This window comes from Tympanuchus pallidicinctus, unplaced genomic scaffold (assembly GCF_026119805.1).
Source record: "Tympanuchus pallidicinctus isolate F22 unplaced genomic scaffold, pur_lepc_1.0 scaffold37, whole genome shotgun sequence".
Taxonomy (NCBI): domain Eukaryota; kingdom Metazoa; phylum Chordata; class Aves; order Galliformes; family Phasianidae; genus Tympanuchus; species Tympanuchus pallidicinctus.
Window position 1 is genome coordinate 653,706 of NW_026294755.1, and position 26,817 is coordinate 680,522.

Consider the following 26,817-nt stretch of genomic DNA (forward strand, 5'->3'; position numbering starts at 1 on the left):
AAGAGGGAAAGGACCTCAGGGAACTGCCCAAGGCACCAGTAACATACAGAAGCGTTTCACAGCAAGCAACAGAGCTGGTTACATGAATCACATCATGTCAAACCCTCACTGCACTTCTTTTGCTAAGCCTGATTCTTTGCCTGAATAAAATGAGGAGACATGAAATTGCTCAGTTCCTGGGGGCCTTGAGAAGCAGTTTGCCTAGACTTTGAGTTCCCAGCCTTGCTGGGGCCCAGACTTTGTAGCACAAAAACATAACAGTGGCTGCACAACTCCTGGGTTGGGTCAAACACGTGGCCAACAGAAGATAAATATGTTAGAGGCAAGTGGAAGGGATGGAAGGGGAATCCAGAATCTCATTGGCATTTTCTCTTGCCTTTAATATTGTTTCTTTCAGCATTTCAAGCCCATAGGCTTACAGGCAAGATTTGGAGAGTTAAAGAATTCCTCCCAAGCATTGCTATATTCATGCTTTGACTCCTGAACTCTACTGAAGATCCACCAAGGGCAGGACAGTAGCAAGGTAGGACAGTAGCAAGGTATGATTTTTGAGTTTCCTCTACTAAAAAAGGCAGGAAGTAGAGAAGCATAAAAAGCCACAAAATTGCTATGAAGCAAAACCATTTTATGTTTTCCCCTCCCCTGCTCCCCTCCACCCCCCCTCAAAAACAACTGCTTCAAGCCTCATTTTTTATGTCATTTGGAAATGCTGGAAAGTCTGCCAGCATTTTAGAAAAAAAAAAAAACTGGGAAGAGAATCCTTCACATAATATATACTACAACCAATTGAACAAGAATTCTCTTCCCTACTCTTTGATTCCACAGCAAGGGCTGAAATGGCCTGACCCAGGAAGCCTGCATTAGAAGACAAACTGTTCACTGTGGGGTGACACAGTGATGTGGAAGCTATGAACCCACTGTGCTACCACATGCCTAGCAAAGAGCATGTCCCTTCCAAGCCTTCACAAAAGGATGCTCCTTGAAAACTCCTGCACCCTCCAAATACAGCAATGGCATTTCGTCAGCTTTTTACTCTCTCCTCCATCTCAAGAGAGCACTTATTTCATCATCTATGTGTCCTTACAGTCGACAGTTATTCTTAGGCAACTGTAAACTACTAATACTAGTGTCCAGATAACAAAATCTGCATGCTATGCACAGCACAAAGTGCTCTGCAGCTGATGGTGCACACTTAGTAGGCATTGTTTCTTCAAGGAAAAAAAAAATAAAAAATCAGTAGTTACCCAACAGTGGCTGAAATCCTTCAGATCAAGTGCCTACAGGCACGTGAGTTTCTGTGGAAGCTTCATTTCTATTGCTCAAACCAGCAATGAAAAACGTTACCTCAGAATTTATTCTAACATCCATTGTCCCACATCCTAAAAGTAACCAAATAAACCAAATGGAATAAAAGTTGTTAGCTGTCAAGTGGGGTAATACCTTCAGAAAGCCACACTTGGTTTCCTTTAAGAAATCAAACGTTGGTAGACATTCTTTAGATTTCTTATCAAAGACAAGTGCCTTGCCTTCTTTGGTTGAGCACATCACCATGACGGGCAGTGCAGCTGGCTGCAGAACCAGGTCACAAGCAAGAACACTTCTTGACTGTTCAGGCAGAAAAAGCAGGTAATGGATTCTGAGCAAAATCTGGTCCCACAAGCTGCTTTTGTCTCTCTGCATTCTGGAGGTGCTTCAAAATTGGCATCAACCTCCCATTTCTGAAAGGTTGAACTCCACCCGATGTGAATTCGCAGCACCTGAGCTGCAGCGTGCTGCTTCCTCTACAAACAATCTCAAAGACAGGAAGAGCAATAATCTGTGTTCTCCACAGGTTATCTGCCCACCAGGAAAGTGGCACAGAGAAACAAGCATGCTCTCAGTTCATGTCCTCAATAAATGTATTTTAACTGATGGATCTGCACAAATCTGAAGAACTGGAAGAGAACTGCATGAGGTAAGTCGACAAAGGGATCCATACTGTACCTAGTAAGCAGCTGCAAAGGAAATCTGATTTACCAACTGTGTCTTGGGAACAAAAGAACAAGAGTACACAACACAGAGACAAGGTTGAAGATCTTGTTTCATGCAGAAGTCCACAGGAAGAGAGGCTTGCTACTCAACTTGCTCAGCTGCTCTTAGCATGACTTTCTCATGTTGTTAAAAACTATAAACTTTAAAAATCCAGCCCAGTAGCAAGACACCTTAAATACTGGTTGGTCTCCTCCTGGACCATCTGTCCTTAGCAAAACTCATTTGAAGTGATGCTAGGTGCTATACAAGGCACTGAGGTTCTGTGCACGCTGACTTCCTCAATGATCAATCTCACCAGGGTGAGACTGCACCCTGGCAGAGGATAAAATCTGACCCTGCTTCCTCACAGCTGAGGGGCAGCAGGCTTTTGGTATTTGCACTGGATCCAAACTCGATACATTGTCATTTGCTTCCCACGGTTCACTTGCAGTCGACGATCAACCAGATTCTGTATTTTCTGCAGGCCAGCTCTTGTGAAGAGATCATCTAATTCATCTGGAAGCAGAGAGAAGAAGAGAAGGATGCTACAGCTTTCATTTAACTGTTATCTGTTCGTGCTGAGGGCTAGACAGAATTGAAAGATGGGCCAGAGGAAACTCACGGTCTCTGTCTGGTAGGGAAATGTAAAGATCAGACAGGACTTAACTACTGTTTTATGGGGGAAATAAGACTACAGTCTCATAAGTTTCCTTTGAATTTACCTACTACAAAAGAAGGAAAGAGGGATTATGAGGACAACTGGAGTTACAGAGAGTTGATGAAAACAACAGCAGTTTCAGACATTGGTATTGCCTCTAGTAACCAATTAAAACCAATTAAACCTTCTAGTGAGTAGGGACAGATCCATTCCTTACCCTTCCCCTCCCTCTCCATTGAGATTTCAGAGTCTCCAAGAGCAAAGAACCAGATCAGATATCAGACGTACGCTTTTAAAATGGTGGCAATAAGATCTTTGCTGTACTGGAGGGGAACTGGATTCATTACGGTTATGTTTGGAAAAAAAAATGCTTAAAAAAACACACCCAGTTGGGGCCCAATCAAAGCACTAAGAGCCCTCAAGGCTGCAACACTTAAATTGGTAAGTATTCCTGACCAAGCAAATAAGTTTCATAGTGCCCCAGCACAGTGGCCGTGGGCAAAGTCAGTCTGAGTCCTGCTGAGCAGCACAGAGCGCATTCAATTCAACTGCAGCTTGGGAGCATGTGATTGATATGGAGCTCCTGTAGAAAAGAGCTGGCAGGTCCTAGCTTGTGCTCTTTTATCAGATGATTGACATAGGGAAGCATTTGCCAAACATACATTGAGCGTTAATTTTGTTGAGACAAACGAGACTTGTGCAGTGGAGAACAGAACTGTTCATTGCAGCTGTGCCAGTGCTCTAAAACAGACTGGCAGCTTGTTCCAGCACCTCACAACTCTCTCTGTGAAGAACTTCCCCCTGACATCCAACCTAAACCCTCCCTCCTTAAGCTTATAACCATTTCCCCTTGTCCTATCACTACCTACCTGAGTAACAAATTGATTCCCCTCCTGTTTATAACCTCCTTTTAAATACTGGATGGAATGAGGAGCCTGCCCCAGCTCCACACAGAACCATGCTACTCATGTTCCATTGTGTGAAAACAGTAAAGTTAAGAGAAGTTCCCTCCAGTTGTGTTCACCTGACTGCTTACTCCTCAGGTAACAAGACTCAAGAGAATGTCTCCACTTCCATTCCTCTCAGCGTAGCACACACACCAGTCTTAATTTCAAAGAATTTTCCACTTAGGAATTCACTGTGCATACTCACATCAGCAATGGACAGGCTGAGGTCCCTGTGTGATTGGGAAACACTTCACATTTCACACTGCTCCAAGAAAAACTGGCTGGAAAGAGCTAGCAACAAAACTTGGGTGCACAGGGACAAAAAGAGGTGAGGATGTGTCTTCCAGCCTCCTACCTTGGGTGAAGAAATAGACTCTGGTGCCATCACCTCTCACATAGAAGTTAGCAGACAGACACTGACCTGAGGGCAAGAGGGATTTAAACAGTTACCAGCTATCATTTAAAAACAAACAACTGCTGCATATAAAGACAGAGGCACTTCTCCTCCCAGCACATGCTGTGCTTAAGGGGAATTAATGAGCTGCCTCCCAAACAGGGCAGACTTTACTCCAGAGAAGCATAATCTATTAGAGAGCTGTAAAAGCTCCCCATGGGAAATGAAAATACCTCTCTTGAACCGAAGCTGGGCTAGGTCGTAACGGCCATAATCTCGTAACAAAATCACTCCTCCAGGTTTCAGAAGGCGACTCAGTTTGTTAATGACACGCTGCATCCTGAGGAAAGAACAAAATGGCCGCACTCAGCACTCTGCAAAAATCAAGCCTGTTCGTTTAGCCTACTTTCCCAAAAGAAAGCATGAAGTTTCACATCTGTTACATCTTCATATAAAAGCTACCAACATTTGAAATTTTCTGAGCTCTGTCAGACTGGGGTGGGTTGACTTTTATCTGGCCACCATTTTTATCTTAGTTGCCAATTCTGCCTTTTTTTTTTTCTCCCCTTCTTTAGTTTAGCCTGACACAGCACAGATTAATTGCTCTCTCTTAATAATTGCAAAAATAGCTCCAGTGGTTTCTGTAAAACAAGCAAAAAGTGAATCTGAAGAAAAAAAAATGCTGCAAAATAAAGCCAAAGGGAATAAGGAAGGGAGAACAAGAGTTTTTAAAGTTATTTATTTGCCTCTGTCGATCCATTCTGCTGGATCACAGCACACTGTCACTCTAAGATCACGCTACTTTTATAAACTGTTTTCTGAACCCTCCCCTCTCACCACCTCACGTATGAGAAATTCATCTACACTCTGAACCTAACGGTCCAGAAGTGTACCTCCCAAAAATGAGTGCTGACTGTGTGCTGTGGCTGCTGTTCAGAACAGAGGAGCGACTGCGACCGCAGCAAGACCACAACTACAGCCATTCAGCACTTCAACACTACCCTGTAACAGAATTTGCTAGAACAAAGAACCTGCAAATTCCACTTGCAGAGCTTGATGGAAAACTGGATCAGTCACAGAACCAACTTGAATTTTCCCTGATGTAAAGGAATCTATTTTGAAGCTTTACACGTAACTAGAAAAGCTGAGACACACATCAGCACCCGAAAACTTTCTGATAACTTCTGCACTGACTCTCCTAGTTTCTCCATACATTCCACTGCAGGTTCAGCTCCATCAGCCTAATCTTCAAGTATTGCTAAGCATTCGAGTATTTTCCCATTATTCATTGTCTATCACTACCTGCCAAACATCAATATATTCTGCTGCAAGTAGACATGTTTCATTTAACAAGATTCTCTTTCTTTCCTGCTCTTGCAGAGTTCATACTAACAATAATTCAGGTATTCAACAGCTAAGTCTCTCTGCACCATGTTTATAACAAAGTTGGTCAAATCCTTAAATATTTCCTTATTTATCAGTTGATTACATAAAGATATGGATTGGCACAGCACGCAGATCACTGTATTATCAAGCAAGTGCTGAAACTAAATAATTCATTATGAAGAAAGCTACCAGTCTCCTTAACTTAAAGATCTAGGGAGATCTCATGCAGCAACATTAAAGAGTACAGTGAGGTTATTTATCAGTCAGTTCAGGGGTTTTCTTTTGTTGTTGTTTTTTTTTCTTCCAATTTTGGGATGGATCACTTGGCAAAAAGTGAATGAAGTAGAAGAGTCTTCTTGATATTCCTGACATTGCTCCTGGTGCATAGAACAGAGGTGCAACCTTCAAAATACATCAGTAATGCAGGCTGTTTTAGTCCTTGATATGACTGTAAAACTGTATAGATGAAGTAGTAAAGCTGTGGAGATGAAGAATTTGAGACATATTAAGATTAGAGAGAGCACCAGGGAATTTTAAGTCTTTGAAGTAGGTTATGTTGGTAGAACTTCAACAGATTACTAAAAAGCCTTAGCTAAACTGGATGAAATGGAAGAAGGTACAACAGCATGACAAGTATTTCCCACCTGGCATCACCAAGGCTTCAACAATTAAAGTTTTTTCTTCATCTCTGCTCTTTTTATGTTTGCCTAATAAAGACCTCCAGTTCTGTGTGTATTTTCTTTGGACCCAGAAGGAATTTTTAACTTACTTCTCTGGGAGAATCGCTGAGAGGACAAAGATGAGAATGACAATGTCAAGGCTTTCATCCGGCATTGGGAAGGGACTTTGGTCATTGCAGAGGTCATGGACAAATGCAAAGCAGCGAGAAGAATCATATTCCATGTTGCTCTGTATTTAAGGGAAGATATTACAGCATTAGCAGACATTAGTAGTCTACATTTCATTTCAAAAAGCAAGTTGACTTCCAATATCCCAAACAACAGACACAGCACCATAAAGTTGCACTCATAAAATCACAAGTAGATTTCTAGAAGTCATTTAATTTTTGAGAGCTGTTGCTATGGATTGTAATAATTCCTATAAGTACTTTTATCAGCTTTGAGGATACAATGACACGCTGGATCTGTTGCTGTGCCCCCCATTCCATCTCACAAAATGACTGATTACATTTGATACTTCACAGACTCATTCCCAGCTCTGTTCTGACCTGAATTTTGTTAGCAGTATTCGTCCTTTGTCTAAATCCCAGCCTTTTGCTTCACAATACCTGTCCTCTGCTGTCTGTGCAGAAGCACTCCTACCACTTGCAGTACTGCAGTGCTAATAATACACGCACAAATCAAACACAACTTCAGTTGCTGTTAAAAAATAGCCTGAAATGTTTTCAAGGTTCAGCAGTTACTCAACTAAAAGACCACTGCATTAAAAAAAAAAATGCTGCCAACCACAGGGGAAAGGAAATCTGGCTGACTCGTCTGCTGCCAATGTGACGTTGTGAGGACTCTTGCTTCCCTCATTTCTACAGTCTTTGGTGGCTCTTTTTCTTGATTTACCAGTACAAGGGTCAGCACCAGGGCTAGCTAAAATAGCAAGCTGCCAAAACAGCTACACAGCTGATGGCTGCCATGATATATTTACGTCAGTGTGCAACTGGCACCATGTACTTCCTACCTTCATAAGTCACCGTTGAGTTTACCTGGACGAGATCCACGGCTGTCGTAGAAAAGTCACAGCAATAAACAAAAAGGCCTGGATCACTGCAATAAATAAAGGACACTGTCATCACGTATAGAAAGGTGTTGCACAGGAACTACAGAAGTGTCTCAAACACACAGAGAACAACACTGAGAGTCTGAAATCCTAGCCTTTAGTCTCAGTCAGTCTGCCTGTCTCTTATCTGCTGTGCAAAATCTGGTTCATCACTTTGTTCTTTTATGTCTCAGTTATTCTAACATGGAACTGACTGCTTACTTTTCCTTCAGAAGGAGAAATACTAAAGCCTGTATAAAAATGCTTTAGAACGAGACATGTATGTTTGTATTTTAAGACCAAAGACTTCCAGGCTCAAAACACAATTATTTGAAGACTCGTATAATTTCTCAGTTACATCTGGCCTTTCAACACGAGGCTGTCTAAGAAAATAAGCAAGCTTTCCTATTCTTTCTCAGGGGCTGCTTTATCACACAGGTAAAAACTTCATGAGAACTACTTACTTGTTGGTCTGTAAAATTGGGAAAACTGTATTTCCAGCACCACAGCCAACCTGCACAAAGCAGACATGCACAGAATGAAAATTATTCCTTCAACACATCCCATGCAGCTGATTCCAAATCAACTCTCTACAGCCACAAAACAAAGTGCATCTCAGAAGTAAGAAATGAGCACAGCAGTGACCATTTGCAAATATCACTGCAAGATCTGAATATGCTCAGCACTGAGGAGCAGGCTCACATACAAGCACTGTGGGAAACCAGTTCAGTTCTCCTAGAAGTCTTACTAACAAACTGTACAGTGCTACTCTTCTGAAAATGGTTATTGCTAGCATCCAAGCATAGCAACCAGTATGCATGAGTCACTGAAGCACTAGAAAACAAGCATGGATTAGTTACATTCCCTTCCCCAGAAAATCAGAGCAACAGAAAAAGAAGTTTGCTTTGCTATAATTATAATCTGTTGTTTCAGAGTTACCCTCACTAGATGGCTCTCCGTCAAGTTACAAATTAGGCCTACAATGATTATATCTTCTTATGCCTGCTCCCATCTGAAGACCCATTTGAGGTCTCACACAACTGGGTTTAGAATACTTCTATGTCTAAATAACGTCATAAATCAGTAAAATTGAAAGTCTGAGAAGAAAAAAACACAAAGGGCACGGAGTGACATATGGCAGTGAGAATATTCAGGTAAGACAGGAAAGCCACCACATCCCAAGAACATTTGTCTGAGGAAGTCTCAAGGGCTCAGATTAAATGCAGATCTGAAGAACTCTCTATACTAATTCTCCCTGGAAGGACAGAGTTTCCACAGAACAAGAACACTCAACAAAAACGGTGATATCTACACTGAACAAACTATGGGTGGCAGAGCAAAAGGTCTTCATGAGCAATCAGGGGACTAATATTTGTAAGTACTAGAAATCTGACCTGGACAAGCATGATATCCCATGTTAATCTGAGATTTCCTGTTATGAGATGGAACACAAGGTCCTAAACAAACAGCATCTCTACATTCATGGTTTCATTAGTCCATTTCACACCTCCCAGGACAAAAAAGAATCAGCATAGACATCAAAACCATACAAGATTTATACAGACAAATAAAAGAATCAATCCCTTATAGAGAAGATGACATTTAAAATCTTGTTTCAACATCAGATTAGAATTTTTATTTTAAACTTGAAAACTTGTCCTTGTGCTCTGTGCATACAGTCCAAACCAAGAGTCCCAGCAGTTCTAAGCTGCCCTCTCTCTTTACTGATGTAAGTTGATCTTCCCACTCACTTGTTTGCCATGATACATATTTTTATATCCATCACTCAGTCACACAAACATTCAAACAAGACACCACTCAATGTGTGATCCACTGTTTTATAGCTATTACCTCTAATATACGATAAGAAGCAGAAGATCCTGGGAAATCTTCATCACTTTGTTTCAGCTTCTGTGGAGCCAGCTCTTCTGCACAGAATCTCGACCTGCTTTTTAACAGGTTTAACTGATTCTCTGCTCTGGTTTCTACTGTGCAATGTCCATTTTCACAGCTTCCCAGCCCTTCATTTTTGGGTACCTCTTTGCAGCTAAATTCACACAGTGAATCCTCATTTTGACTCAGGTTCCTATTTGGTGCCAGCTCAGGAAATTCAGTGAACAGCCAGTGCCTGTCCTTGAAGAAGCCATTTTCATGGATCTTATAAAAGTCATCCCAGTATCTCTTAGCATTCACCTCATATTCCTCTGTAAACACAAACAAAAACATCACCAGCAGTCAAATCAGAAAGGTGTCAGTTTAATCAGCTCAGTCAGGGATCACTGCAGACATCTACTCAGTAATCATCTGCTTTAATAAGTATGATTATTGATTGAAAATCACCTTGATTTAAGTTGTACCCTCTCACCTGAACTCTCAACCTGCCTCCTTTCTGACATTTTGTTAGGAATTTAAAAAAAAAAAAAAAGCAAAAAGAGATAGAAAAGGAGGGGTCTTGGTAGGGTTCAAAAGAAGGGTTTAAAGAAAGCTGGCAACAGAAAAGCCCTATTTGAAGTAGACTGGAATGAAGATATCCATGTTTTACTTTCATTTCTAACACTAACCTATTCAGTTCAAGGAGTAATTCATTTGGAGCCTGATGACACGAAGTGAAACACTTAAATCTACTAAGGAATTCTGTGACAAGTGCCTGGAGCTGAAGTCTGACGTGTTACTTCTATTTTCAGACTGAGAAACACAAAACTTGATCAACTCTACTGGCCCAGCATAAAGGCCAGTTAACATTTACAAACACTCCAAGATTACAGGACATCATGTTTTGAACAAATACTCTTGGACTCCAGTCTGCAGCACTTTTTTTTCCACCATGGTTCTGTGCAGGTTAGAGCATCACGTGAAATTACAGCAAATGAGAGGAATCAAACAAGTGACCACTACCACTAAAGTAACAGCACAGAGCCAAGGTGGATAGACCAAAATGGGTAAGAATTAACTTCAAACAGCGAGCAGTATTATTTTCACACCTACTAAATGCAATCCAGGAGCAAGATAAATATTACAATCAGAACACTTATGAAGCCATGATCTAACGAAATTAGAGTCATCTATATAATTATCCCTGCAGTACAAAGAGCTATTTATAAAAATAATCTCTTCACCTTGACTATGAGCATTTTCTCCTTTTAAGCAGCTTTGTCCTTAAACAACAACCTGAACAAAACTGTAGACTAAAGCATAAGTTTGTGTCATGATCTCACTGTACCTCAAAGTAAGTGGGGTCAGGTCTGATTATTATTTGCAGAGAAGGCAGTCAGTGACTACTAATGACAGAGGAATGAGGGTTATTGATTCAGTCTCTGGTGCACTCCCTCCTGAACTGTCTCTTCTTCCTTTGGGAGAAGGGATACACGAGGCTGCTGGGGTTGGAAACCCTTTCAGCTAACAAAGAGATGAAGCCCCGACTCCTGCTGATCCCTGAAGATGCCGTGACAGGCTCTGATGAAAACAGGATGTTTACCTCAGAAACTGTGGCAATATTCCAAGCCAGTCACTTCAGATTATCCAGATTTTTTCCTCATCCTATGTTAAATTATTGTGAAATTCTGTTGGATGCTATTGAAGAGCTGCTATCTTCCACCTAACATGTGTGGAAGCTTTATTTGAAGTTCATTTGCAAAGCACTGGAATTGAGGATCGGTAGCAAAATAAATACAAGAACTCAAGGTCCAGCTGATTATGCAAGAAACAGGATTAAAAATGACCATATTAACATTTCGGTCTGAATTCCTGCACAACTCACATCAGAACAGTTTGCAACATATTTGCTTCAAGATCCTTTTTGTAGTATTAGCTCATAAGGACACTGGCACGCGAGTCTGATTCCTCCAGAGACTCGATAAGGACTTCTGACCTTTCTGCACAGTTGTGTAAGGACAGCCCCAAAGTCAAGCCCATACTCACCCTTTTACATTGCAGAAGATTGTAAACAAAATAAACTGTTTTCAAAAGTCAGGAAGAGAATTACAGATCCTCTGATTCGCACGGAGGCTAATTATGGAGCTTCAAAAGAAAACCAAGCAATGCTTCCTCTTCTTTCCCTGCTCCCAGACAGCAGATACACCTTCTATAGAGCAAGCAGAACTTCTCTCCTTCAGAATAAATTCTGACAGCTCAAGTCGTCCAAAGAATAATACAGCCATAATGACCAATAGCCCGTCTTTGTTCTCCTGCTTGGACATTTCTGATTCTCAAAATACCAGACCCCTCAGGCACGTTTGGCTGAGTTCACTTCCCTATGTTTCAGCCTTCCCATTGTCTCCACATGCTTCCTACTGAATTGCAGCCATCAAAATCTGACTGGCCCCCATTGTTCAGCCTGGGAAATACATCATAAAGACCTGACAAACTGCTCTAACATCAAATTTCTCCACAATTTCATATTTGTATATATGTTCTCAAAGCATGACAGAAAGCACCCTTTAATGTTAACCAGATTTTAAAATGAACTCAACACAATGGTTATCACAATAGAAACGGCTGGATACTTCTGGGAATCCAAGAAATGAGGAGGACTGCTCCTTGGTATAATTAAGTTTGCTATTGTGAACACAACTGGAAGCTATATGGGAAGTGTCTTGAACAGCTCCAGTAGTGTTCAGCATCGCCTTACAGATGGCACAGTCAATTTAATGTGAACAAAGGGAGTGGATCCATCCCAGAGCTCAGCAGAATATAACAAGATTATCATTAAACAAGCATCTTTTCATACTGAAGAACAGGATATCATTTCACCATCATCTGAAGGACCTGATGTATCTAACCTGCGTGGAGGAAAGATGCAAAATTAACCAACCCCACAACTGCTTCAAGCAAGTAACTTCACTACCAAGTAACTTCTGATGATTAACACTCCAATCAGGATAAAATCATTTTCCTTCACTTCAGAATTAATCATTACCGTGCTGTTTGTGAACTTGGTAGAGCTGTATACAAATTTATACAATGTATACAAACTACTTTATTAGATCCTCTTAAAAGAGAAAGTGCTTGCAGCATGCAAACAAACAAAAGATTAACTGTTGTATGTTAAGCTTTGAACAGTGAAACACTAACTGAAGCTGTTGCTCTGTACTGAAAGAAGTTTGTTGACAGGAAACAGTAACAAGTGCTTCAGTGTACGCAACATAAACAAAGAATCTCAAGCCAAGATGACTCCTCTCAACCAAAGGAGTCACTTTACTTCTGTGGAATGATCCTCAACAGAAGGTGGAACAAAAGTCACAAAAAGGTAAACTTAGGGCAGAAAGATTCCTCCTCTGTCATTCTTCCCCTGCTAGGTGCTAGATAATGTATTCTGAAGACGGTGGAGGAAAAGATGAATAAATGAAGATGCAAACATAACTCTGACCAGACTCTTCTGCTGCTGTGCACACAAGTCAAGACGTACACATTATAGTAACATCTAAAAGTACCTTGTTTATCTGGTGGCAATAGCTGTGAGCTGTTCTCTTGAACTTTACTCCTGGCAGTGGCTTCCTGCTCTTCTGACCATTCCACATTATCCCTGTTGTAAAAATTAAAGCGAACTTCTCAGCTGGGAGTTGTGAGGCAAAGACAGAGAAGAAGAGTTTTGATAGCTCTCCAAATGGACAGCTGTGGGGCTTTTCTGCCATCTCCAACTCCAGCAATGTAACAGTTACCAGACGGGAGGACAGCTGCCAGTTCTGAATGAGCTGCACTTGCAGCATTAAAAAGGCAAAACAGGAAGGGATCCTAAGAGACACCGAATCTGTTCTCTAACCATTTTACCTGTTTGATGGTCAGCTAAGTTTAGGAGAACTTAAATCCTTACTGCAAAACTCAGTACAAATAGGCCTCTTTGGAGAGGAGCTGCCTTTCCCATATGGAGAACAAAACACTGATCCCATGCAGGCAACTACTTTTACTCAAGCAGGTCAGCAAAATGTGCATTTCATTTAACCATCTTCAAAAATTACACTCTTATTTTCAGGTTAAAAGAAAAGAGCAGCTAGGGTTATTTGGAAGGTGATTATGTTAAATCCAATTACACAAAAAATAAGCATTAAGAACCTATTAATAACTTAAATGTGCATACCAAGTTGTGCAGTCATTAAGATGATTCACCTGACTTTTTTTTTTTTTTCTTTAAAACAAGTGAATGAAAAACAGAATACAAGGATCAAGAACTACTCTGGCCTCAGAAAGAACTGGCCTTTTGATGTTAATTAGCAAAACAAAGCCTTAAGTTTTGTGTCTGATTATTAGGAATTTCTGCAGGGAAATACCATTGAGGACACTCTGTAAGTCCCAAAATGAATGACAAGCTGATGCATGCACACATTACTTTATTACAGCTTAAGCACAGCCAATTTTCAACAGTACACAGCAACCAGAGACCTGAGGTAGATATATTTACTTTAGAAGTGCAAAATACCTTCAGTTCCCAGGAAATTCAAGAATTTGGGCACCTACATCTCTCAAAAATACAGCTTACTCCAAGCGAACACCTGCTCCACCCTAACACCTGGCATGACCTCACAGCATCACATGGCAGTGAATGGGTGAATTTATCTTCATTCAGTTTATACGTTAGCTGCACGTGCATGCAGATCTTAAAGAGTTGTAAGCCTTTGAGAGCTACAGCAACAGAACAGAATCGCAAAATGGCCAGAGTTGGAAAGGACCTCAAGGATCATGAATCTCCAACCCCCAGCCACACGCAGGGCCACCAACCTCCACATTTAATACCAGACCAGACTGCCCAGGGCCCCATCCAACCTGGCCTTGAACGCCTCCAAGGATGGGGCAACGATTGCCTCGAAGCAGTGCAGCAATGAGGAGAATCCCGACGTACGGAGGGCGCCTGCTGAATCCTGACCGCCTCCACCAAGCCAAGCTCAGGACCAAAGGGATGAGCGCTACCCAGGGCCGGGCCCCTCCTCATCTCTGGGCACTCCCACCCCCTCACAGCCCCACCCTCACGGCTGTCCCGACCGCTCGGCGCGGAGAGAGAAGTATGAACAATTCTTAAGCCGAGGAGAGGAGCCGGCAAGGAGCGATACTTGGGGAGCGCAGGCCGCGGACAGCGCACCAAGCCCTGTGGAACGCAGAGAGGCACCACGGGGCGGGCAGGGAAGCGAACGAGAGGACCCCGCGGGGACGGGGAGGCCGCGACCGCCCTCACCAGGCGTTGTGCTGGAAGAGGCGGGCGGGGTCGGTGAGGAAGCGCCTCCCGAAGAGCCGCCGCCGCTCCGGCGCCTCGCTGGGCGCCGCCATGACGGATAGGTTGCCGCCGGAAGCGGAAGTCCCACCCCGAGTCCGACCCTAGAGGGGACTGGGCGGGAAGGGAGTGTCACGTGGGGCGGCAGCGGCGGGAAGCCGGGAGGGCTGAGGGGAGGTGTTTCCCTCCGCGCTGTAGAATCACGGATTCTACACTGAGAGGCACCCGTGAGGATCGGTGTCCGACTACCCGAACCCAGGGGCTGAGAGCGGTGTTCCATCACTCCCTGAGCTCCAGCGGGTCGGGGCCGCGCCCACAGCCCTCTGGCACTGAGCCCTCCCTCTCCCCCAGCCGCTCCCCTCCCCTGACGGCTTCGTGCCGTTCCCTCGGGCTCCGTCGCTGTCGCGGAGCTCAGCCCCTTCGTGTCTCTAAAGCCCTCCGAACTCCCTAAGAGTCCTTAAAGTGAAGTGTGCAACCTATGCCCGGTGCTCATTGTGAGGCTGTGCCGCAGAACAGTGCAGTCCCTTCCCTTGGCCAGCTAGCTCCCTGTGCTGGACAGGATAACAACAATAATCCCACCTTTCCCAGCTTTTATTTCACATTTTGAATGCCAGGAGGAAGGGTGACAGCAAGTCCGATCCAAACCAGCCTCCAGTGCCCTAAAACAGCCACTTCTTCCACAATGGCTGCCTGGTGGCTGGCGGGAAGCAGCAATGCCGGCCATCCTGTGCCTGCAGCTCCTCGGCTGTCACCAGCTCTCTGCACGCGTTCCAGGACCAGGAGTACGTGGAGAAAATGTAGTGGAAGCGCTTGCTGCCTGTCTGCTGTCCGATCTGAGCCCCGTTGATCTTCTGCCACAGCTTGAGCAGGCTGGCCTGCTTGCGGAGAGCCTGGTTGCGCCTGTAGCGTTGGGCCACCTGTGCCTCCTGATGGAGGGGAGAGGAATTTAGAGGGCAGAATCCAATGCAGGAACTATGCAGCTCAGCCCCCACCGCAGGCATATGGCACAGATGTGCATACAAGGCTAGAAAGCACTTCAGTGCCATGCCAGAATGCAGTGGAGGCAGGTTGTAACTAATTCACACTGATGATTAACTATAATAAACCAAGCTATTACTATACCTCTGGTTTCATTTTTCCTTGTGCTTAGGACAAAATTGCTTGTTAATACCCACGTCTAGTTAAAGTGTTTGCCAGTATATAGGTTACATGAGTCCAATTCTGGAGTAACTGCTTTACGCACATTACCAAGGTAACACCCTGCTCTGAGTTATATACTATCTGCAGTCCCCGCCTCCTTGCTACTCTACCTAAGTGTTGCTACCAAGTATCATTCCATATTTCTACTATCTATTTCCATATCTTTGCTACCAGGGTGTAACTGAATGCCACAGCAGAGAAGGGTGAGGAAATGTGAAGTGAGTGAGAGCAGAGCACGGGGCTGGACTTCACACTCACACATGGTTGTGCCTTGCTCTTGCTGGCTGTTGGTGGGTGACGTCGTTTGTTTGGGTGCTCTGAGTTGATGGCAGGGGAGCATTTCTTCTTGCTGCTCTGAGCAGAAGCCTTGGCTGCAGTCTGATCAAATAAAACATAGGTTTTAAGGCTTCTCCTCAGGCTTCCTTTGGTACTCTTGCACATAGCTGAAGCACCGCCCATGTCTCTCACCTTCTGAACCTGTTTTTTCTTACAGCTGAAGTGGGTCTCCTTTGAAGGTACCGGCTCTTTCTTTCTCTGCTTTGTCTGCTTTTGCATGTCTTTTTTTGGCTTCACCAGTGTCTTTGCATCTTGTTTAGAAATCAGTGGGAAGACAGGTACCTGAGCATAGGGGCTCTCTGAATTGGACGCTTTTTCTGGCAACAGAAAATAAGAACAAGAGTCACTGACAGTGTAGCCACAGCCAGATGCCCCTTGGTTTTGCTCCTCTGACCAGGGAAGGGCTAGGTAGGTCCCAGATTCCTCACACTTCTGAAACACGAATCTAGGCAACCACCAGAAATGCCTCTGGGGGACAATTCCTTTCTCCCTAGGAGACTCTAGAGCAGAATACCAAGTGTTTGACTTTGCATCTTTCCCTGTGAGTCTTACTGGATGGATGGACTCCTAAGGTTTGCTCCAGCTGTCTTCTGTGATCCTCTTAGAAATTAATGCCTAGGCTTTAGGAAACATGGAGTCTTGGTGCCAGCCCTATTAATAAATTTACTGACAATCCAGATGAGGGGATTGAGTGCACCTTCAGTAAGCTTTCAGATAACATCAAGTTGGGAGGAAGTGTTGAGGGTAGGAAGGCCCTGCAGAGGGATGTGGGCAGGCTGGATTTCTGGGCTGAGGCCACTGGGATGAGCTTCAGAGATCAAGTGCCAGGTCCTGCGCTTTGCTCATGACAACCCCATGCAATACTATAGGCTTGGGGCTCAGTGGCTGTAAAGCTGTAAGGAGGAAAGATTTTGAGGCATTAGTTCACAGCTGGCTGCACACGAGCCAGCAGTGTGTCTTGGTGGCCAAGGCCAACAGCATACTGGCTTGTATCAGTAATAGCACAGCCAGCAGAGCAGGAGATGATTGTTCTTCTGTAATCAGCTCTGGTGAGGCCACATCTCACTGCTGTGTTCAGTTCTGGGCCCCTCACTACAAGAAAGACATTGAGGCCCAGGAGTGTGTGCAGAGAAGGGCAGCGGAGCTGTGAGGTGCGTGAGCACAAATCTTATGGGGAGCAGCTGAGGGAACTGGGACTGTTGAGCCTGAAGAAGAGAAGCTCAGGAGAGGGCCTTATCAGTTTGCAACTACCAGAAAGAGGGATGCAGTGAGGTGGGGGTCTGCTTCCTCTCATAGGTAACAACAATATGTAACACCTGGAGGTGTTCAAGAACTGTGGAGATGTGACACTGAGGGACATGGTTAGTGGGCATAGTGGGGATGAATTGACAGCTGAACTTGGTGATCTTAGAGGTCTTTTCCAACCTTAATGATTCTATGAAACTTTTGCTAATATAGAACTGAATAGGGCTGAATGACAGCATGCAAGCCTTACCTCTGAGTTGTTCCAAATAAACTGTTCCCTCTCTTTCCTTCATCAGTGAGATGCGGGCAGCACTTAGAAAGGAAGACAAAGGATAAACCAGAACTTTCCTGTTTTTGTTGCTCTTTTTGTGACTCACGAAGAAATCAGCATGTGTCCAGGCTTTCTCACTAGTGCAGTCCCTAAACTTCTGCTGGTAGTAACTAGAAGACAAAAGAGGGCACCGTTGACCAGTGAAGCACAGCCCAAGGCCTGCTCAGCATGGGATGCTGCACACTGACATACCTGGTAAGATATTTAAATGGTATTTACAACACCACCTTTGTAAGGTAGGTACCAAAGCTATGCAGGTGCTTTTGGATGTCCAACTAGACATGGAGCAGTTCAGGAAATGTAGTCTTGGGCCCCTGCTATCTGTTTATCTAATTAGATAGCACGTAAATATCACAATGAAAGGGAGAACTTCCTTCTCTGACTTACAACACTAAGGAAGCTCACCTGGAAATCTGAAATAGAGTTCTCTGGGGCAGAGCTTCCAACTCCACCAGCTTCAGCAAGACTTTGAGGAGGAGGATTCCTCTGGCATCGACATGATCGAAGTTGCCTGAGTCGTTTTTGTCAGGGACTGGAGAGGAGGAGAGCAGTCAGAGCCACAGCTGAGCCTTGCCTTACCTTCAGGGGGAGCAGAGACCCCAGCAGACCCCAGCAAGATCTGCTCAGTGGGGATCCATCCCCATTTTCTGCTAAGTGCTGGTTGGATGTCCAGCAGGAAGTATGAGTTCTTGCGGCTTTTCATTAGCCGTAATGCTGGTCACAGTGCTGATTTCTTGCTCAGTACCAATTAGAATGAGGTAATTCAGGTATCTCTGGATAAGTGAGAGTTTTGCTGGAGAGCAGCAACATGTACCTAGGTAGGGTATTTCTTACTTACATATTGTCTGGATAAAACAATTCTTGTCAGTAATGAAGGTCAGAAAGTCAGAGAAATTCATTGCTTTGTCTCCTGCAAACAAGCGGCATCTATGTTAGCAAAGCAGATTTTTGCCAGAATGAAAAGTTAGGGTGAGCAGCTCAGAGCTGGCACTGCAGAACGACTTGCTTACTAAAAACTAAGGGCAGGACTAAAAGCTTTTAAAGCTTTCACATGTAACTGGGCTGTGGAGCATGCATGAGGGAGTCTGTAACAGCAGTGCAACACACATTCATGAAGGATAGAGTCACTAGTGAGTGCTAAAGCACAACAACTCCAGCACAGCCTCTGCCTTAAAGTACATTTCAGTACAGCAATGCCCAGGAATGGCAAGGCACAGGGAGAGGGGCCACTTTACATGCAAAGTACAATCCATGAATGTTCTGATGCACTCACCATCAGCATCTGCACACACCAGCTTCTTGTGTGCCTCTTGCCCATCAAAGCTAATTCCCAGCTGCTTAGCAAGCACCTCCAGGTTCTGAAGGTTAATATTGCCATCCAGGTCTTTGGGGAAGAAGTTGAAAGCATCGGAGAATGCTGCAGGCAGGCAGGGAGAGGATAGCAGGTTAAACAGGGTTGGGGGGGAAGGCTCTACCTGACTTATGTTCTTTGAACAATACAATGAACTATATTCAACAGGGATTTGAGCAGGTTGTTCCTTGCTGCCAGTGCCAATGCATCTACCTCTAAATGGCTGCTGACAGTGTAGGAGAGCTGGGGAATCTGGGGAGAGGAAGGATAAGGTGGTATTTAATGTGGGGCTGGGTGAGGTGCTTGGTTTAGTTCCAGCTCTGTTCTCTTGAGATTCAGCTGTCCCTCTTCCAGAAAGTGTATGGATGGTTTTCTGCATCAATCCACAGCTGCTGGGCTCCCACATCCGAGGGACACAGGATTGTCCCTTCCTTTGTGCACCCCACAGTGTGGTTATTGTGTAAGGAAGATCATGCAGTGCTGCAGGACCCATCTAAAGGTCCAACCAGTCCTGTTGGTGCTGGCAACATGTCTCCTGGTGGGAGCACATAATGAGGTAACATTACCTTTCTGCTGTTTCTTTGTCATGTTTTTCACTGCTTCACTCTCAACTCTTGTCTGAGGGATCTCTGTGAGTTCACTGCCATGCCAGAATGACAAAGAGAGATGGACAGAGTGGCAGCTGAAGCACAGTTGTACAAGGAGCAACACCATATTCCCTGTTTCCACCTTCATGCTCACCTGGCTGTATCTGTTTCGAGGGGATTTAACACCTTCTTCTTTGGTGGAAGCTCTGTTGCTACACAGGTTTGAGGAACATGGCCAGGAGCAAGAGCAGCTTTCTCTGGATGTGGAAAGACACAAATAAACAGAGTTTCATGGGCTTCCCTCTCACCAGAATTCACATCTTCAACATCCCAAGGAGAGCTGGAAGGACCCCATGATGACACTTCTCCCTGTTTTGTGCTACAGCAGCACTAACTCACTGTGTCCTTCTGGCCATGGGCAGCAGAACACCCAGCAAGGGAAATCCTATGTCTCCCAGCATCCCCTGTTCCCTGCTGCAACACCTTCCCTAACCTGAATTCTTTCTTCTTGACACTTAAGTCTTTGATTTCCTATCCCACCACAGTGGGTACAGAGCACGACTTATACCCCCTACATCCCCTTGCCTTTCCCTTCAGAGCAGTCACTGTGTGGGACAACTTGGTGTCTCCCCACACCTGTAGAAGCTATTTTATCTTTTTTTCCTCTCTCTGCCTCTTGTACATCGTGTTTCATGGTAGCCAGAGGCTGACAAGTCACAGAGGGGAACTGTCACCAGTATTTCTGATTCACTGACCATCCACTTGTGCCTCTTTCGGCTCCTCCAGGGTTGAGTGGACACTCAGGGCAGCCAGGACGGAACCCTCACGACTGACATCATCATTGTCCTCTATGAAAACAAACCAAAAAAAGCCTCCTTGAGCACTGTCACTGCCATGACAGTGGCAGTGAAGGAAAGGCAGAGATCCTCACCATTCACAGCAGGATCCAGCTCCTCTGCAGGGTCAGAGCCCTGACTATCCCTGAAATCTGTGTCCTCTGTAACAAGAAAGTGTTAGAAACCGATATTTTTAACACCATCTTAATCATATTAGGAAGGTGCCGCTGCCTTCCGTGCACACCCAGGGCATGGAGGGAGATGAGTTAAATAAGAACCATGTTATTAATATCATTTGCCTTTCTCCAGCTCTGTCCTCCAGAGAATTTAAAATCTTTTCAGCACATTAGTGAAATTAATCTTGCCTGCTCACAGGGAGGAGAAAAGCCCTGCCATCACTGCTAGGAGGGGGAAGCAGAGCGTATGAGGTGGCTCACAGATAAACCAGGCCTGTGCAGCACAGGAGTGTTGCAGCAAGAAGGGGAACAGAGGCCAGAGTGTCAGGTAAATCTTTGCAGCCCACTCTACATCTGTGCTTTCCCACCTTTGTGGCTCAGGAGTTACAACACTGACTTTGCTGTGGGCAGCAGCATGCCATTGGAAATGCACTGCAGCTGCTGGTCGGTCTGCCTCTCCCTGTACAGCTTTTTACCAGCAGATTTGCAGCTCATTAAAACATGTGGCCACAGAGTTTTCTTTTGAAGGACTCTTGTCTGATCCTGTTTGTTGTTATGTGGCAGCAGATTCTGTTATGGGGATCTTGCTCACCTTCTCCCATGGGTGTTTGCTGGACCTTCCTCACCGCCTTCATGGGTTTACTCAGATTCATGTTCACAGCACCTGGGGAGAGGAGAGTGGAGGTAACAGACGGCTATAACAGGAACAAGAATAAATTGGTGGAAATTATGGGCATCAGAGCACAAGTGCTGGACCACTGGCAGCTGCTGCATGAGTCAGGGGCTTTCCTATAATATTGGTTGGAGATTTGTTGCCTCTAAATGAAGGCATGATAGAGTTCTTGGTGAGGGTTAAGCACTGGGAAGAGGGCAGCAGGATGGTAGTGGTAGAGGAGCAGTCACATCCCTCTCTAACAGACTTTTCTCCATTGTGTATTTCACAAGAGTAGGAACTCTGTATTATTGTAATACAATCAATTGTCTTGTATGTCTTGCATTAACATCACATCCTCATTGCTTGATAAGCACCAGTGAATGTATGCAGAGTGCTTTAAACTCAGCTGTTGGTTTCTAGAGATTTTTAGGCTTCCTGCAAAGGAAAAGGACATCAAAAGCTTGCTCTTACCTTCCATGTGTCTCAAGGCTTCATGCATCCGGCTCCTCAGGTGAACCTTGCTGTCTGTGGGGTCCAGGATGAAATCAAGGTCTTGAATGTTTTCCTCACCTCCTACAAGAGATGCTGGGCAATGTTTAAATGGAGCAGTGACTGGCTCTGTGGGGATGTCTGAGCAATGACAGTGGCAGTGAAGGAAAGGCAGAGATCCTCACCATTCACAGCAGGATCCAGCTCCTCTGCAGGGTCAGAGCCCTGACTATCCCTGAAATCTGTGTCCTCTGTAACAAGAAAGTGTTAGAAACCTCCTCTCCATGCTGGCAGCCAGCGGAGAGAGACTTGGCAAAAAAATAAAGGTTATTATTATTATTATTAATAATAATAATAGAGACTCCTTTGCCTTTCACCTACCCTTTCCATCTGAGGATCTAAAGGACCTTAGCCACAATAATGCAATGAAACTCCCTCCCCTCCAGGCAGGGTGAGATGCTGAGGCCAAGAAAGATTAAATTCCCTCTCCATGGCCATTCATCACCCAATGATTCCCTCCGTGCACTACACTGTATGTAACTCTCTCTAGACACAAAACCCCATTTCCTTTGATACACTGAGGAATGGTGTCTGTGTCATGCCAGGACACACAGAGCCACTCGTGCCAAATCATGCAAAGCAAAAATTTAACACAAGATTAAAGGGAAGCGTGGAGAATTTCACCTCTGCTGCGTGCAAGGCATATCCTATACCATGGCCATCTGCAGGCACCCAGCAGCCTCCCTGGGTGTCTGGTTTTCTGGCTGCAGGGGCTGTGCAGAAGCAGAAAACAAGGAAGGATACCAGTTCCCACCTGCAGTGTGTCTGATGATCTGCTGCAGCTCCTCTCTGGCTGAGATGACCTCACCAGTGCCCACACCGGAGTTGGGGTCCTGACTGCTGGCTGCATCCCCTGGGGCATAAGGGGAGATGGAGCACGGCTAAAGGGGAAATACTCCTGAGGAAGGAGGGGCTGACAGACAGACAAGAGCTTTCAGGGAGGCTCTTGGCTGTAGCTTTAAGTTTTTCTACGAAAAAGGAAGTTGACGACACTGAGAACACTCACATCCACAAAGGGTTTGGTGATTTTAGAGCATCTTGCCCCAAAACAGATTTCCAAATTTTTGGCCAGATAGCCATCTAGGTTGGAGATCCAGGCTTCCCCAGAGCACAGCATTCTCATTTCAAGCTAACCCTGACTCATTGCAGTCCTGGAGATACTGTAAAGGATAAATCCCAGAGCAACCTGGTCTGATCTCACAGCTGACCCAGCTTGGAGCAGGAGATGGCACTAGAGACTTCCCAAGGTGCCTTCCAAGCTGCACTGTTCTATTATTTTGTGCCTTGGGAAATGTCAGTGTGCTGACTATAAAAGTCAATTCCTTTCTCCTCTTTATCTCCAATTCTGAAGCTTTCTGCCTGGAAAACAATCCAAATCCTGAACACCTCGAAGTGCCGACACACTCACCATCCACATGCACACCCCCCAGCGCCTGCTGGTGATCAACGTCCAGTAAACGCATTTCCATAGGGGCTGGGTGAGGCTTCAGCTCTCCTACAACGACCTGCTTTCCTGCAACCAACAGGGAAATGTTTTTCATTTCAGAAACTTCCTAGACCTGGAAAACACACTTCTGGGTTGTGAATGGGACAGGATACACCTTGGACTAGCTGCATCAGAAGGAGCTTTGCTCATTTTTAGGTTTATTAAAAGACAACAGGCTTCTGCTTGCTCCAACGATGAGCGTTAAGAAGTGGGAAGCGTCTGCCTGAGTGTGTACAGAGATCCCCATCTAGTGGTCTCCAACACCAACAGCCTCCACACTGCCCAAATGTGCAGGTTCAGCGGGGTTGGAGCTGTTATCACATCGGAAATGGCTTCTCCTGGGGAACCGTGAGCAACCTCCAGTCCCACTCCTTCTCCAGGAGCACCCAGCACAGCCCCATGGCCCTGTTTTTGGGGTCACAGCAGCTGGTCCTCATGGTGCTAGGCCCTATCCTGCCAGCAGCCGTGCTCTTTGGCATTAAAGAGCAGGGAGATTAGCTAAATATGGTCTTGTCTCGTGCCACAGCTCAATGAGAAATTGAGATTTTTTGCATTACAGGGGCTTGGCCCAGTGCATCCCTGTGTGGGATCCTGGCTGTGGCACGCAGGGTGGGTGGTGGCTGCTCTCTGCTGTGTACCTTCCTTGTGAGAGCTTCCGTCAGCCTCCAGAAGCAGGCTTGGTTTCACCTCTCTGCCTTCTGGAAAGGAAAGAGAAGTTTGGGGTTGGAGGATTCATGAAAGCACCTTCCTGCAGGTGATACAACAGAGGGCTGCAGCCTGGAGCAGCAGCTGAGGAGCATCTCGTGGCTACTGGAACTTGGGGCCAAAGGAGAAGTGGGTGCTGGTGGATGTGGCCACACAGTAACGTGGTCACATTTTTGTTACACCCATAGGACAACACCAGGCTGCCAGGATCGCCTGGGTACAGACACGGATACACCTCCTGGAGGCAAATGACAAATATTAGCATTGTAAATATGTATCTAATTTCTACTGTAAATTTAAAGCTGAAGATTTTGAAACTGTGATCAAGATGGAGATGATGTGGAACAGCTGCCTGAGCCCTGCAGCCAGCGTGGAGGCTGAGGGGCCCAGAGCTTCACCTCTGGGAGATACCGTGTGTTCCATGTGTCCTAAAACACATCAGAGAAGGAAGGCAAGGCTGATGCACGTGTGTGTCTGGGTTAGGGCAGTGCCTCCATGCTCACCGTGAGCCTGAGTGTGTTTCAGCGCCTTCTGCATCTCCTCCTCTGCAGGGCAGATCCCCTGGCTGTCTCCCATGACAGTGCCTGGGCTGTGGACATCAGCCTCATACCCTGTGGGTGAAGGAGAAGTGAGGGTGGATGAACACCAGCATTAAGTTCTTCCATTTGAAACAGCCCTGAATCTTGTTTCTAAGCAATGCTGGGTTCATTTCAGAGGGGCACACTGAAACCAACAGTTATAAAATCACAGAATCATTAAGGTTGGAAAAGACCTCTAAGATCATCAAGTCCTACAGTCAACCCATCAACACCATGCCCACTAACCATGTCCCTAAGTGCCACATCCACACATTCCTTGGATGCCTCCAGGACAGTGGCTCCACCACTTCCCTGGCATCTGGCTGAACTGAGTGAGGAGAACCAGGGGTTACCTTCCACCTCCAGCACAGCCTGGTCCTCCCATTCTTCCTCATCAGCGTTCATGCATGTGTTGGATGAGACCTTGCTCCTCCTACAGATGGAGATGCCCATGTTGAGCTCCTGTCCCTGAGCCTTGGGATCCTGGGTCACCCAAGGGACAGAGCTAGGCTGTATTACCTGTGCTGGGGTGTGACCTCGGGGGGGCTGGGAGTCCTGTGCCCCTCTGCCTGGGGAAAGATCTCCATGGCATTGCTGTCCCTTGAGGCTTGCAGTTGATCTTGGTTGCTGCTCACACCTTTGCTTTTAATTTTCTTCTTGAGCCGAGTGCGCCGTTTGTTGAGTGATGCATCAAAGGACCGGGGGGTCTGAAGTGGGAAACAGCCATAGCATCAAATCCCAGAGAAAGAAACAGGAGGCCTCAGCAGCTGCCAGAGCCATCCCAAGGCCAAGCCCTTGGCCCAGATGCACCCCTGGGATTGTGGGACATTTGTAGGGGACGGGTTTGTGGTTTGCCCAGCCTCACCTGAATTGCTTTGTCCACTTTTGGCATGCCTATCCTGCGCACCTCCTGCCTGGGTGGGTACGTCTCAGCCATCAGGATCATGTACTGCTGGGTAGATCTCCTGCCAGATGGGCACCATTCTGTCACCCTTCCCAGCCCATCAGGGAAGCGTGAAGGAGCCCTATAACATGGACAGGCACAGGCTCCATCCATCCCCTCACTTACTTGGAGGTCCTGCTAGCTATGGAGGTCCTGCTGGATGTGGAAGTTCTGCTGGATACAGAAATCCTGCTGGACACAGAGGTCCTGCTGGATTTGGAAGCTCTACTGGACACAGAGGTCCTGCTTGGTGTGGAGGACTTCTTAAGGGCCACCACATCTCTGGAGCTGGTAGCTTCCTCCAAGCCATGCTGTAGTGGCTGCTGCTGCTTGGTGGCTACAAGGCTATCAGACTTCAGTGGCTTGTGGGGCTCCATCCCCTCTTTGGCTGACCCTGGTGTGAACAGAGGCACTTCAGGGCTCTGCTGGCATCCAGGTCACCCCTTTCCAGCGACCCCACCACTTGCTTACCCAGTGGTCAATTGATTATCCTGATAGCCTCAGGCATACCCAGGCAGTGTGCACCTGTCACTAAGCTCACTGCCTGGTGCCACCATTCTGCCTGATGTCACAGAATGCCTTAGACATTCCCTGGCTCAGTTCCATTGTGCCATTGAGCACTGGGTTCCAATGGGGAACATAAAACTTCATTAGACAGAGTGGCACAGGGATGGGAACAACGTTCAGGACCTGAGTACATGTGCATGTCCATCCCTCCAGCTGCTGCTTGCTGAGCCCTGCACTATACCCATAGCACCCAGTGGGATCAGGCCCCCATGCAGCCATTCTTGGCTGGAAAGGCCCAGCCCTGACTCCCACCCAGCACAGCTGGGGACATTGAGTGCTGCCCCAGAGCCTCCCCTTGGCCCCACTGTGTGGAATGTGGGTGTCCCATATCCCACATGGCAAACGGGAGCTGTCAGAACTCACTCTTTTGCCCCAGCTGGGGGCTGACCACTGAGATGATCCTACAGGACTCAGCCCCAGCATCCTCACAAGTCCAACTGTGCACCCCTTCAGTGTGTTTTTCAGCATCTCGTGTACTCATAAAATGCTACTTTGGAAGGTGCCACCAGGTGTCCCTGCAGCCCTTTGCGAAGTAACGATGAGTGGGTGCCCAGGCAGCACACCTCTCCCAGCTTACAGAACTTCACCCTAGCTGCCACCCACGGTGATCCTGCAGAAGTCTCAGCCCAGCTTCCCTCCTTCAGGGGCTTTTCCAGCACACTGAAGGACTTTCAGAGACCTGCAGAAGTATGGGAGTCGTTCATCTTGCAGTGAAGAGTGGAAAATGCCAGAACTCCAGGATGCATTAGGCTTGGAGCTGCCCTGTGACCCAAAAAGCCTCCTGGAGAGAGGGAGAGAGCCATCCATCCATCCATCCATCCATCCATCCATCCATCCATCCATCCATCCATCCATCCATCCATCTGCTTCCCCCAGGCTGAGCCATGCTGGCTTGGCACTAGATACTGA

The 26,817-nt window shown here is 45.9% G+C and overlaps 2 protein-coding genes across 2 annotated transcripts; both read right to left on the minus strand.

The window, feature by feature from the left end:
* Positions 1-1,880: 1,880 nt before the first annotated feature.
* On the minus strand, positions 1,881-14,463 carry METTL2A (methyltransferase 2A, methylcytidine). The gene is made up of 9 exons (XM_052699515.1): positions 14,328-14,463; positions 12,595-12,686; positions 9,017-9,369; positions 7,630-7,679; positions 7,113-7,173; positions 6,165-6,304; positions 4,243-4,349; positions 3,971-4,036; positions 1,881-2,526 (listed from the first exon to the last, which is right to left on the minus strand). The coding sequence occupies exons 1-9, from the start codon at positions 14,417-14,419 to the stop codon at positions 2,375-2,377; spliced, it is 1,113 nt and encodes a 370-aa protein (XP_052555475.1). The 5' UTR covers positions 14,420-14,463; the 3' UTR covers positions 1,881-2,374.
* An 82-nt stretch (positions 14,464-14,545) lies between these two features.
* EFCAB3 (EF-hand calcium binding domain 3) lies at positions 14,546-26,729 on the minus strand. Its single transcript, XM_052699480.1, has 22 exons — positions 26,486-26,729; positions 25,468-25,735; positions 25,264-25,363; positions 24,918-25,105; positions 24,752-24,831; positions 24,324-24,431; positions 23,754-23,813; positions 23,038-23,142; positions 22,384-22,482; positions 21,755-21,820; positions 21,552-21,653; positions 21,018-21,089; positions 20,169-20,261; positions 19,568-19,670; positions 19,393-19,466; positions 18,749-18,892; positions 18,314-18,385; positions 17,881-18,007; positions 17,395-17,585; positions 16,032-16,216; positions 15,822-15,941; positions 14,546-15,289 (listed from the first exon to the last, which is right to left on the minus strand). Exons 2-22 carry the CDS (start codon positions 25,716-25,718, stop codon positions 15,023-15,025), a joined length of 2,607 nt encoding a protein of 868 aa, XP_052555440.1. The 5' UTR covers positions 25,719-25,735; positions 26,486-26,729; the 3' UTR covers positions 14,546-15,022.
* Between the last annotated feature and the right edge of the window lie 88 nt (positions 26,730-26,817).

What these genes read in the sequence shown, in the direction of transcription:
- METTL2A (XM_052699515.1), bottom strand. Translation starts at nt 14,419, where the DNA reads ATGGCGGCGCCCAGCGAGGCGCCGGAGCGGCGGCGGCTCTTCGGGAGG. An exon ending in CTCTTCCAGCACAACGCCTG is followed by an intron (nt 12,687 to 14,327) that starts GTGAGGGCGGTC and finishes TTTTTACAACAG; the next exon opens with GGATAATGTGGAATGGTCAG. An exon ending in CAGCCGTGGATCTCGTCCAG is followed by an intron (nt 6,305 to 7,112) that starts GTAAACTCAACG and finishes CCTTAAATACAG; the next exon opens with AGCAACATGGAATATGATTC.
- EFCAB3 (XM_052699480.1), bottom strand. Translation starts at nt 25,718, where the DNA reads ATGGAGCCCCACAAGCCACTGAAGTCTGATAGCCTTGTAGCCACCAAG. An exon ending in ATAGCTAGCAGGACCTCCAA is followed by an intron (nt 25,364 to 25,467) that starts GTAAGTGAGGGG and finishes CCCATCTGGCAG; the next exon opens with GAGATCTACCCAGCAGTACA. An exon ending in GAAACACACTCAGGCTCACG is followed by an intron (nt 23,814 to 24,323) that starts GTGAGCATGGAG and finishes TTTCCTTTCCAG; the next exon opens with AAGGCAGAGAGGTGAAACCA.